This window comes from Rhynchophorus ferrugineus, unplaced genomic scaffold, assembly GCF_030347505.1.
Source record: "Rhynchophorus ferrugineus isolate W39M unplaced genomic scaffold, kcgeb_rfMv2 rfM9, whole genome shotgun sequence".
Classification (NCBI taxonomy): Eukaryota; Metazoa; Arthropoda; class Insecta; order Coleoptera; family Curculionidae; genus Rhynchophorus; species Rhynchophorus ferrugineus.
This window is the reverse complement of record NW_027472588.1, coordinates 19405770-19419959: the sequence shown is the minus strand read 5'-3', so window position 1 is coordinate 19419959 and position 14190 is coordinate 19405770. Positions and strand designations below refer to the sequence as shown.

At 32.3% G+C, this 14190-nt stretch overlaps 1 protein-coding gene and 1 non-coding gene across 2 annotated transcripts in view; both read left to right on the top strand.

The window, feature by feature from the left end:
* LOC143202315 (uncharacterized) overlaps positions 1 to 14190 on the top strand; it is a 38191-nt gene that overhangs the window by 7325 nt on the left and 16676 nt on the right. The window contains exons 2-6 of the mRNA XM_076413768.1: positions 1058 to 1347; positions 2973 to 3266; positions 6298 to 6502; positions 11073 to 11360; positions 11417 to 11734. Coding sequence (XP_076269883.1) covers positions 1058 to 1347; positions 2973 to 3266; positions 6298 to 6502; positions 11073 to 11360; positions 11417 to 11734 — 1395 coding nt within the window. The remainder of the gene's footprint in view (positions 1 to 1057; positions 1348 to 2972; positions 3267 to 6297; positions 6503 to 11072; positions 11361 to 11416; positions 11735 to 14190) is intronic.
* Positions 6702 to 6808, top strand: LOC143203291 (U6 spliceosomal RNA). Its single transcript, XR_013007314.1, has one exon. It is a non-coding gene; the product is annotated as a U6 spliceosomal RNA (small nuclear RNA).

Below are 14190 nucleotides of genomic sequence, written 5' to 3'. Positions count from 1 at the left end.
GTTGAGATCTGCAAGTTATGCTGACTAGGGAAGATGTTTGATCGTATTATAATGATCCAATCCAAGAATGAACTTTTTGGCTGTGTGTATGGACGCATTACCATCTTAAAATATCGCAGTGTTTAGCCGTAATATGCTAGTCATAGTAAGTTATGTGGTCATATGTAATCATGGTAATCCGGTCGTTTATAGAAAACAATGTAAGCGATGGTTTATCAGACCAAACATTCTCCTACATGTTCTTCCAATCATCCTTCTCTCTTCCTATCCAGTCCAGGTTTTATGGCTGTTGCACCACATTCATTCACATACATTCACAGCTTCACAATGACGTTCCATTATAAAACATTTCGCAATCTCAGCTCCTCCATGAATGTTGGCTTTGTTAGAGTTTCGTCTTCACTTTTGGCGCGCGACAGTTTTATGTCTCCTGACCACAATCATTTTTAAATTCAATCATCATGTTCGTTAGTCTCCATCAGTTAACTTTGAGTTTCGCCTATTCCTTCTACTATTCCTTATCGCCGATGATATTTTACTACATTTTGTCTACACTATCATTAAAGTGAATATTTTCACTCGTGAAATGCTAAATAATTCGGCCGTTTTCGCACTGATTGTAGAAGAAACCCTATACTACACCAAAATAAAACCTACAAGACTTTGCGAGACCTTGCCCTCTTTTGTAGTCTGAGAGTTCATACGTTACACTGAGCACTTATTTTGACAGCAGAATAAAGCGTATTGAAACTATAGCGTGGTGTTCAAATTATTTTGTCTATCCCTGTGTGTGCTTTTGCGTAAAAATAAAGGTTGCTAAATACTTTATTTTTAATCTTTTGCGACGATTAAAATTTAGATTACTAACTAACTTGATCTAATTAATTTACCCACAACTGTGCGACTTTAATGACAACTGTCAATCGAATGGATAAAATTGTTAATCACTTTTTATTCATATGTCATTTCGATATTTCATTAAATCCCTAATATAACATATGTTATAATTTTCAATGAAAGTCAGTGTTAAGAATTAACTAATTATATATATTTTTAGGTCAAATATGCAAGGAGATTTTATTAAACCTTCAGATTAACGATTCACAAATAAATACCGAAATATATACTTATACGTATTCCGCAAATATCAGTAAAATGACTGTTAATTGTGATAATCTGGACGAAAACACGGACTATGGGTACTTTAGAAGTACATCAAACGATGGTACCTTTAAGTTATATACTACTGAAAATTTTGCCAACATTAACGCAGACGCCTCATCTACGAAAGGAGAGCCCCTTACACTTGAATTGGTCTTTTCGTGCCAAGGCACTTCCAGTCAAACGGTAGAGTAATTTATAATACCTTACTACTTTCAGTGTATTTATGGTAACTAATGATCGTCCAGTGGTCGAAATTTGACCACTATTTATTAATTTAATCATGTTTTTTTTTATAATAGAGTAAACAGAATAATTTAAAACATTATGGTACTAAAACTTCTTTTAACAGAATTTGAGGTTTAAGATGAGATTTATATTTAATATATAATATTTGTTTAAGAAATACGTTAAAATTTATAATTTGTATTTTACTTTTTATTCAACTTTTACAAAATGACTTTTACTATAATGCATCTATATTCCAGAATTATATATATTACTATAAGTTCTTATCCAAGAATATTTTTTCTATGATATTATCTTGTCATCTTAGATGTTGTGACTTGGAAATATCTTGTAAACTAAAAAGAAGATTGAAGAAGATGATCCGTGCTATTTTCGAGTTTCGTTAGTTTGTATCAGGGTATAATTTTCGAATTTGTCGTCTATTTTTTCAGAGCTGGTTATACATTTCTACAAAGCGGATTCATTGGTTTGTAGTTCCTACAAAACGCAAAATGTAACTTTATATCATAATACTATTCTTAATCGTTTGTTTATCTAAATTTACCATAACTCTTTAATAATTTGAATAATACGGAAATAACCAAAAAATCACTGCTTAGAATACATAACGTACTCCCTCACTTTCAGTTTTATTGTTGCTTTAAATACAATACTAAGAATTCGTCTACTGATTTGAAACTGCTCTGTCAGCATGTTGCGATTCAGCGCAATTGGAGCAGGCAGAATTTTGAAGCATCTACAGTTTAGCTGGTATAAATAAGATAATAAGAACACAAATATTCCTAGAGCTCCATCCATGTCCTCAAATAACAGCAAACCATTAATATTAAAAGGAAAGTAAAGAAACATAGCATCAAATCTATATTCAATGCACACAGGAACATATATCACCTCCTAATCCCAAAGATACAATGTTTACAAGGTCCCGTCTGCACATGAATAAAAGAACAATCAGGTTGTGTAACATATGGACGAACGTTCAATCTAACTTCATTCGACTGATACCGGATGGATATTTGCCACAAAATTCTGTTGAATAATGTCGAGATTTCAGCCACTCCTCAAGAATATTTTCTCATATTCATATTTAATTTGTTTTATTCAATGTATTTCTATGCAACATTTTATTAAGCATTTAAACGTATTTTGATCAGAGATTTGACCACTTCTACACTTCTTCTTCGGTTTTAAAATGCTGAAGAAGCAAAATCAGCATCGTTTTTCGACTAGCTATAACATGTTGCCAAAGAGATGGGAAAAAGTTATAGAAAACGATGGAACATTTTGTTTGGAACACTCAACAAATGCCTATTTAACGTGAGAAAACATACACAAACCTAAATAATTAATTCACTACGATGTATTTTGCTGGGTACCTAGTGGGTTCTAGCCATGAAGTGTCGTAAAGAGTAGAGATTTTTATTTAATGTTACCGATCTCTCACCTCTGTTCTGAATGATTTAGATTAACCAATTAATAATTACAACGTTGGTTCAGCTTTAATTAAGATAGGCTAAGATATTAACAAGTACTTGTGTTCATTGAAATTTTTATATTTTTAGGTGTTAATACTTACGGTAGAAAATACAAACCAAAATCCTCCCACATTTAGCAGTAATAGTTATTCTTACAACTTACCTTTTCCTCTGATGCCAAAAATCGATGTCACTATATACGGTGGTGATATCATCGTTACTGATATTGATTTTGATAACACGGATATAATTTTTGAGATCGATAGCGATGATTTTGAAGTAACGACTCTAAGCATGGATGATAAGAAATACAAAGCTGTGGTGAAAACGGCGAAAGTTTTATCTTACACTGAGAGTAAAACCTACACTTTGTCAGCGACGGTAAGTATAAATACCACATTGACTGAATAATGGACAAGCTGTGACATCTTCAAGTATTTCGATATTAAAATATAATTTGAATTATTATTTTTATACGTTAATTTGCACTGGCGTGTATTTTGATCAGCGATATCAATTTGTGAAAATAAGAAGTATTAATCTAGACTACTAAACTAACTATTGTATTCGGTGGTTTTGACATCTCTCTATATAAGGTAACTGTTAAACATTAAAAATTACATGAAATTACAATAAATACCTTCTTAAGGGGAGAGTTCTTTGTCTAGCACATACAATGTAGTATAGAAGTTAGATTTTGTCTCAAATAACCAATATTTTTTTTTCTATTTTAACTCGAGTTCTTTATTTCCTTTTTGATTGGTGCTTCCAACGAATCATTCATATTTATTGGTATTTGAATAGTTTGTTCAGAGGTAAATTCAATATGTACTGATTTACTTTCGATTACTTATACTCTCCAGGTTTCGGAATCACAAATACTTCAGCCATATTCCAAACACCCGGGATATGTTTTAATCGAAATGCTGCATAAGTTAGCCAGTTTTATAATTGCCTTTCTTGGTATATCTTTTAATTCGAGTATTAAGTCATATCCTGGTGCTTACTTTCGTTTGATGTAACCTTTCACAACTTTGAAAACTTTTTAATTGCAACAGGTTCTATCGGAAAATTTTCTCACTAGCTGATTGGTAGATTATGTTCAAACCCAGTTGTACATAGTTTGTATTTTGTTCTAAATAGCCGGCAAATGCTTTAGCTTTTTATCAGTTATTGTGTACCGAATTTATCCTAAGGTGCCTTATAACTGCTCTGTGCAAGTTTGCCCGTTTTAGTTCCAATTTTTCTATTTTTAATACTTGTGTTGTATTTTTTAACCAATTTTTATTTTAAGGTGTTCTATTTTGTTGTGCTTTTTGTAGTTCCGTTTCCGTAGCACAATTCTTCGGGATAATTAATTCCTTTCATTTTCCTTTTAATTTCGGGGGTATTATTTCAAACAAGTTGGATGTCTACAACAAGTTTTCCACCTTCTAAGTTTAACTGTTCACTTGTCTTGTATGCTATATTAAGTTGAATGCCATTATATTGTTCTTTTGTAAACCCTTCCTACACTATTCGCGTATTTGTTACTGTGAGGTTTTTTTTAAATTTTTATTATGTATTCACTTAGAGTGAGACTCCGACTCTACTTCGACTTTTCAAGTGGATATATTAGATTGTAAAAGTAATATTTGAGAGGAAATATCTTTTTACAAGTTAATTATTTTTAATTAAACTGAAGGCATCGAAATATTAAACAACTTCGTAGTTATGACAGTCCATTCTGCTATAGTGCCCAATTTAAGATTGTAATTTTAGTAATTCAAACGGCTTCTCCATCCCTGAAGATGCTTGGCATGTTGCAGCAAATTCGTTTCTAATATCGGACTAAATTACGTAAAATTTCGACATGCGGATTAGTAAATTGATACACATTGATTGAGAAACACTGATAGCTATCGATTGATAACTATCAGTGTTTTTTTATTAACCTTCTAGAACAAGTTTTTTTTATTAACCTTCTAGAACTTCAACAATCTGCCCGTGGGCAATAAGTATTATTATATGATTTCAGCTATATAATTATAATCATCCTGACATGTAGAAGATCACTTCAGTAAGTGATCTACTGTACAACTTATAATATAAATCTTATTCTAGATACTATTCTAACTTATTTTAAAGTCTATCCTAACTTATTCTAAAAACTATTCTAGCTTATTCTAGAGATTATTAAATATCACTTTATGTATTCATCATTTATGTATATCACTATATGTCATCGTGCACTTTTAACTGTTTGACGAATGTATTGGGATGCACTAATAGTTTTTCAGAGTACTTGGCACTAACACTCCCAATCACAATCGTTATGGGTTCTATGGGGATATCTGAATCAGTTTGTTGGTCACGTAATATGGGGATATCTTGAGGATATCTATGTAGATTTGCTAGTAGTACCCCACAGTTCAATACCATAAGTCCAAATGGGCCTAAGAATTGACTTATACAGAAAAACCTTCTTATCTAATGATAATTTAGAATTACGCCCTCTCAGCTAATATATATATATTTGACTTAGTTTAATCCCAGGCTGTTTACGTTTTGTCCCTATATGTTATTTCCATGTCAAACGTCGATCGAAATGCATTCACAAATATTTAACGGTGTCTGCTTGTGGAAGTTCATGGTTATTCAATTTTACTGAGGGATATGTTCTTCTACAAAGGGTGAATGTCACTGTTGTGGTGACTTTGTTGACGAAAACTTTGATGCGTTTTCAATCACAATTCGACTTAGTTAAGATGAAGTTGAAGGTTTCTTGTGGCTGATATTGGGTCCTCGTGTGATGATAAAACCGCTGTATCGTCAGCATATGTTGCAACAGTAGTGTTTCTTGAGGTCGGTAGATTATCTGTAGACAATAAATATAACAGCGCGCCAAGAACACTGCCCTACGGAACACCCGACTATATTGGGTGTAGGTCGGTGTATTCGTCACCCTTTTTGACAATAAAATGTCTGTTCGTCATGTACGATTTCAGCAGTTTAAAGTGCATATAGGGCAAAAGCTTTTACAATTTAACATGCACTCCAGTGTGCCACATCTTGTCGAAGGCCTGAGAAATATCGAGAAATGCAGCGGAGCAATATTTTTTATCGTTTTTTATCTCCTCTGTGATTATTTTGAATGTCTTAATATATAGTTTTTCGTATAATTTAGAGATTACAGGTAATAGGCTTATTAGAGGAGACGTCTTCTGATTTTTTCCCAGGTTTAAGAAACCTAATGATTTGAGCCTCTTTCCAAGTGCTAGGAAAGTAATTAAGTCTTAGCATGGGTTTATGTTCTATAAATGATGCTTAAAAGTTTTTCAATTATTAGAAGAAATTTCTTTAAATTAATAAATAATATTAAAACTTATTTGAATACACTTTTTGCATCCTAATGCCGTTCAAATAATTTTAGGATACAGGTAAAGTACCAAAAACTACAACGGCAACCATTACCCTTGAAGTAGATGCTAGTACGGGCTTGGATATACCCAGTTTCATGGATACAATCTTTACCTATAACTATACAAAGGACTCACAGCCAACTTTAATTCAAACAGGCAATGGTGCAGTTCTAAAGACCAATAAGCCATCATACGTCACTTTTGATCTTAATGGAGGTAAGTTGTTATAAAATTATTGAAACATTATTATTTAAAATATAATTTTAGATATAACTGATTAGATTTGATTTTTTAATTTTCCTCATACTGTCTAGTGATTTGAGAACTTGTTTTATATAGCCTCGCCTAAGTATTTGTCTGATAAAACGTTTCTTTTGTCAGATGTTATTAAGTTGTCAAACATCTTCCTATAAACGTGCTCGCTTCGGTGGTACAGATACTAAAATTAGAGCAATGTAGAGACTATTATCATAGCTCTTGCGTAAAAGTGACAGGTAAAATCGTCAAGTGTCACCAATTTTTCCCTTTCTATTCTTCGCCAAGTTTGAACTCTACTACCAGTATAATGCAGAATTGTCTTTGTCAAATGCCATCGCTCAATGGTCTGCCTCTTCATGCTTTAAAATTTTAACTTCTGTCTATGAATTTTTCCTCATCCATTAAATGATTGGTCTTCAGGATGGACTACAAACTCTCCTGGAGAGAGCACATCAAGGGCACACGTAAGGAGATATTAGAGCACATTAAGCATTAAAGCAAAATCATGTAATGATCTAATAATGACTTAATATTATAAGTAATTATCCTGCAGAAAACTAAGCATTGATCAATCTTTGGAATACCAAAGGACTTAATTTAAGTTGCTAAGAAGATTTGAACTCTGAAAATATAATAATATGTATAGTCTTAATATTTGGTTCTTAGTTTAGCAGTCCTACCGACCTTTAGTAATTTCTTTTTCTGATTTTCACTCTAAATATAAGTTATTGGTATTTTTAAGAATTTTTTTTATTTAAAAGGCACATGGCACACATTATAAAATAGCTATTATCTATGACTATCCAATAATTTTTCCAAAATGTTGTTTTTGAAGCCCAAATATGAGATTTCAGGCATATATTTTATTAGTCTGCCATGGGGATATTTCCTCACTACTGCACTCCATATAATTTTAAAATACGGCGGAGTTTTCACACAAAGTTTAACTAGATTAAAGCTAAAAGGGTTTTTCACTTCTTCAACCTGGTAAGTAACCTTTTCAAACTCAACCATTCCCGATAAGTGCACTGTTGTCAAGCCGTTCTATTTCTACAACGTTTTCCGTAATTTATATTTGTTTATTTGTCTATACAATAACAGTTTATTGTGTAGTGTTAATTTGGATTATCGTCCGAGAAGCCACCACATTTTCCTGAATTTCATGAAAATTTTTGCTCGTTTATTTTTAACATGTCCATCCATTTGAGATTCAAGGCAAGCTCAGGTGTAAATATATAGTAATATATTTCTGCATTCACATACGGAATTATTCCGGAACATATAAAAACCATTTAAAGAATTAAAATATAAATGTCTTAATATTTGGTTCTTAGTTTAGCAGTCCTACCGACCTTTTAGTAATTTCTCTTCCTAATTTTGACTCTAAATATAAGTCATTGGTATTTTTAAGAATAAAATGGCTATTATCTATGACTATCTGATAATTTTTCCAAGATGTTGTTTTTGAAGTCTAGATTTGAGATTTCAGGCATATATTTTATTAGTCTTCCATGGGGATATTTCCCCACTACTGCACTCCATATAATTTTAAAATACGGCGGAGTTTTCACACAAAATTTATCTAGATTACAGTCAAAAGGGCTTTTCATTTCTTCAACCTGGTAAATAACCTTTCGAAACTCAACCATTCCCGATAAGTGCGATGTTGTCAAGCCGTCCTATTACTACAATGTTTTCAGTAATTTATATTTGTTTATTTGTCTCTACAATAACAGTTTATTGTGGAGTGTTAATTTGGATTATCGTCCAAGAAACCACCACATTTTCCTGAATTTCATGCAAATTTTTGCTCGATTATTTTAACATGTCCTCTCCATTTGAGATTCAAGGCAAGCTCAGGTGTAAATATATAATAATATATTTCTGCATTCGCATACGGAATTATTCCATAACCAATAAAAACTGACAGCTAGTCTATTTTGTTATTAGTAGTTTCCAATTTTATCTTAGTCCACTCTGTAGCGCTAATGACAGATCTTTGTACAGTTTGTATGTTTGTATTTACAGTTATCTCAATATTGTTATTTATATCCAGTTTGTATTCGAAGCCCTCATGCCATACTTTGTCAAAGGCTAGGGTGAAGCCTATAACCATAACTGAACATATTTGCTTTTCTCCGAAAATTTTCCGTAATACGATGTACCTTTTCATTTTTCGAGTGTTTATTGTTAAATATAATTTAATTTAAGGACCATGACGGTATAATTCTGCTATGTTCAATTACTTTAAGCATATATTGCGAATCCCAGCGTAGCATTAAGTAGATATACTAGTTTTATTATACCCTATCTTGGCAGTTTAAGTATTTGGCACTAGAGCCCATCCGAAATTGACATTTTTCTGAACTTATTGGACAATTTCCTTTAAATTAAAGGTTAGTTCTACGAAAGAATTGAAATTCTTCTATGGTAAGTGTTGTAACAGAAATATTGTGACACTGTATTGCAACATCAGCCAATGTTATTGCGATTAATTTTAGTTGATGTAAAAAAGTGTTAGGAAATTCGTTTATATTAGACTTTTTATACTTCTAGGGTAAATAAGTTATGGAATGTGTAGGGTTTAAAATAGATAATTTTCATTTAATTTAAAATAATATTATTTTTAACGAACAAAATCCGCGACAACCGCTCCAATCCTATATTAATATAAAGGAAATCCTTAATTCTAAACGCCTTACTAGTCACATCTCATAGTCAGACTTAACAAGCTGTTTTTTTTTCTAGCAATCCGAGCCGTATCATCAGTTGCGCAATATAACTTTTCCTTCCAGAAAAAACCAACCATTGAAACTGGTTCGATGTAAATACCTTACAGTTGTAGTTCTTCTTTACCCTTACAGTTGTAGTAAAATTATTTTTGAGTACCGACTGTATCTTGCGTTGCCAGTTTGATTTTCTGAATTGCACTATTTTTATTCAAATTTCCGTAGTATGGCCTGCATGGAATGGCCCCACACTTTTAACTGTGATGTGCCAGCAATTCGTGAAATAAAACAGCTGTTTTTCAAAAAATGAATGTGTACTAAATTCAATATTTCATAATTAGGGAATGAGCACCTTTAATCCAACTTACAGCTTGAACTACGGTACATTTACCCAAACTCCATTTAACTGTAATACAGAATGCTTTGAGTTGAAGTACTAAATTGTTTCAAAACCAACATTAATGATAAATAAGTTGATTCCGGCACGTTGAATGAGTTGAGATAAAAATTACCTTATTTCTGGAATCTCCTGAAGTTGTTAAGAAAATCCTGTATTATTGTAAAATTTAGAATTATATAGTTTGACAACTTGGTTTTAATAAATATAGAAAATAATAACACCTGATATATACACAATATTAATATATTAATGAGGTATTAATTTCTATCATTTTTACATTTATATGTTTCTGTGGGAGAATCTAGCGGTAAATTATTGTTACATAACAAAAAGTGAAGATATATTTCTATAACCAATATCATTGAAGAAATTCGCGTTTGTTTTGGTACAAGCATTTAGCAATATTCCCTTGAAATCTACTCAGATATTCTAAGAATCTGTTCTAAGAATTATATATCTATCTAAGAAATGAATATTCACTCTATGCTTTAAAATTCGCCATTAGGGTTTACTTATTTTTATGTTTGGTGATTGTGCTGGCTAGGGAAGATATATGATGACCTCTAAACCAAGAATGAAGCTGTTTTGTTATATTCTGATCCTAGTAAGAACTTCGTTGTGGATATAGAGAGGTTAATTCGCAGTAATCCCACCAATGATGTGAATAATGAACCTCTCCCATGCTAGATTATAAGAAACAGATGGTCTGGAACTTCTTATGACCCTTTTGGGACTGTCCGTTCATAAACCATGATCAGACACTACCATATTATTCCTATTAAGTGTTCATGTTTCATGATCGTTGTTCTCTTCGGGTTTCGCAATTGCAGCTCTTTCGTGACTGTTGGCTTTGTGGAACTCTTACCGTACTATTTTTGTCAAGCCAGTATTACTTAAGCGAGCTCTAGCAATTTATGCCGCGAAGGTTTTATGCCTTCTGGCCACATTCCTTTTTAATGTTCGTCGGTCTCTGAAACTTTAGGATTCGCCCACTATTCCTCCCTTCCGATGATGTTTTCTCATGTATTGTGTGTGTTGTCTTGGATACTACTGTGGATACTATGGCTTGTGAAACACTAATGAATTGATCTTTTTTGAAGTTTGAGAGGTCACACATTTCTCGGATCGCTTGTTTAAATTGCAGAAAAATCACATTGAAATATAACCCACAAAACATAGCATGCAAAGTGAGCATACGCGTTACATTATTTATATGGAAGCAGTCTTTTGCCTATCCTAATATATACTTTATATGAAAACGTCCACGTCTTCTAGAAGGTAATCGAAAAAAACAAGCATGAAACAAATATGATGTGAAATTTAATTTTTTCTAATTTCATTTTGTTATCTGTACGTTAATACATCATTTAATTTTAATGGACAACCGTTTATTTTTCAGATGCGAAGAACTACTTTGATTTGTCTTTTAACGACCAAACATCAACATTTTCGTTAAGCGTTAAAACGGAAAATGCCATGCCTCTGGATACCACCAGCCCAGTAGTGCTTACTTTATCTGCTTCTACAGATGTCACTGTTAGTGCTATTTTCGTTATTACCATCATTAAATCTTTGCCAGTATTCTCAAAATATTACTATATCGGAAGCTATAGTTTTGATAGTAACACCATCAGTTGGGATAATGCAGTCGCTGTATCTGGAGCTACATCAGTAAATTTATCAGGAGGTACGGATATTTATAATATCATAAATATCAGAGAGTATATAAAAGCTTTTTTTTAGATAAGAAGGATCTATTTGACTTAAACAGCAGCACTTTTGACATAACACCTAAGGATCCTTTAACTAGCGATGATTTTGATGAAAATTCTAATATTATTTTAACTATAACTGCTAAATCTGAAAGTGGCAGTGTTGAGGCCATGGTCTTCATTTCTGCACCTAAAGCGTCTGCTTCGGATAATTTGGAATTTTCCAGCCTTTACTACGAAGGGTCCTACTCAGTCCAAAAGGATAGCACGGATGTCGTTGCTTTGGATGACACAATCGGTTTTTCTAACAATGAGGACTCTTCGGAGATAACTATTTCTGTTGAAAATGGTAAGTTACAATACACGGTAAGCAATGGAAAAGTTAATATGTAAATGAAAAAGAAATAATATTTTTCTAATAGAGGTCACGAAAGTTATACCTAGAAAATTGAAGACTAATAACAATATATTTAAAGCAATAAAATGTATTTATATACGAATAAATATTTCTAATATACATAAAGAATACTATTAACATAATTTTTTATATAATGTTAATATAACATAAGTTAATTTAGTTAACATAAGCTAACTAGATAATGTTGCAATTCTTTACACAAATATGAATCTTTTCTCCTCTACGATAGTAGTATCAATTCAAATTCAAATTTATAGAATATTTTATTCTTAGTGACATTACGAGGTAAGTGGTAAACAAAACCTTCAATTCAACCTCAGTAAAAAACATTTTGTATTTCTATTATAAAATTTAATTTTTTTTAATACGTCATGTTATATTTACTTAATATAGTTTATTCAAAATAGCCGTTAACCTACATCATCTCCAATTATGACGTCAAAACGTAGCAACGTTACCGCTTGAGATCTGAGTTTTATTTTAGCTTTGACATATGACAAAATTCTATCCCACATAAAATGATTAAATGAAAATGTCACCAAATATAATTTATTTTAATATTATAGTACTTTTAATTCATATATTATCGAATAATTTAAACTACAGTTAGTTTTATAGCCTCAATAGTTTATTGATTAAGATTATTTTATTATTAGAACTCTTTTTCACACTACCCATGAGGTAGAGCTCTAGGCGCCTTTTTTATATAATGGCAACACCTGAAGGCCTAATACACCTAATTAACAATTGTATATCTAAGTAATGTATTTTACTTTCATTAAAGAGCATACTTACCCTTTCACTTTATATCTTGTTTCCTCCGACAGTGTGTTTCGTTGTCAAGAAATTTGATATAACTGTATATTTTTCCATTCTTCTGTTACTAATTGTGTAACGGGTCAAATGAAAAGTTCCCGGCCTGACACATAGATAGCACTACTAGAATTAAATTAAAATTAATAAAAAAATTAAATCCATATGTTTTTTAGTTAGCCCTAACCCTCAACAGATGCGTGATGAATTATGACAACTGTCGGATCACTAGTTTGTAAATTATAACATTTTGAGTGAAGCAACTTTTGTTATTGTAAAAGAAATGGATAAAAAACAAAAATAAAAACGAAACCACAAAATGATTTTGATGACCGTAAATTGAAATTGGATGAAATACTCTAAAGATATCAACTATGCAAGTGGGTACAGCGCGAGCTCACTTTTGACCAAAAACGACGAGTTGATGATTCGGAGCAGTGTTTGAAGATGATCAAGCGTAATAAACCCGAGTTTTTACGTCGATATGTGACAATGGATGAAATATGGCTCCATCATTTCACTCCGAAGTCCAATAGATAGTCATCCGAGTGGACTGCACACGATGAACCCGCTCCAAAGCGTGGGAAAACGTAACAGTCGGCTGGCCAGTTTATGGCAACCGTAATTTGGGATGCGTATGGAGTAATTTTCATTGACTACATTAAAAATGGAAGGACCATCAACAGCGACTATTACATAGCGTTATTGGACACTTTGAAGGACGAAAACTACCGCATTTGAAGAAAAAGGAAGTGCTGCTTCACCAAGACAATACACAAGTCAGTGAAAACGATGGCAAAAACCCGTGAATTTGGCTTCGAATTGCTTCCTCATCTACCTTATTCTCCAGATTTGGCCCCCAGCGACTATTTGCTGCTCTCAGATCTTAAAAGAATGCTCCCTGGGAAGAAAGTTTCGTCGAATGAAGAGGTGATCGCCGAAACTGAGACCTATTTTGAAGCAAAGGGCAAATCGAACTACAAAAATGGTATCGAAAAGTTGGGCGGTGGATATAATCGGTGTATCACCCTTAAAGGGGGCTTATGTTGAATAAAAAAAACTAATTTTGCCAAGAATATGTGTTTTACTGTGGTAGGCCGGGGACTTTTGAATTGACCTGTTACACCACTCTTGATAAAATTAATCAGTGAATTATATCTCATGCATTCACCATATCTACAAAATAGTTAGTATTCATGCTCTCTTCATACGTTCTAACCTAATGCTCATTAATATCGTTGGATTTTTTCTGTATTTGTGTCAAGTAATTATTAGATTTTCGATGATGAGTTTCAAAAAGCTTTGTGCTCTTTAGTTCAGGACGAATTTAGCAAGAATGTCCTTGTATCAGATTTTTCGAATATTAAAGGGGTTTTGTTCCCTAATATCTTTCAAACTGATAAAATGGAATTTTTGTATCAACTGAGTGTAAAAATTCGCAAAAATTATCAGAATAAATTCTAAAGAACAGTTAAATAACCCTTTTACAATCATCAACAGTAAAATACAGTTCGAAAGCTAGCGAATTAATATGAATGAAATAGGAGCAACATCCATTTTGTACCTTTGATTTA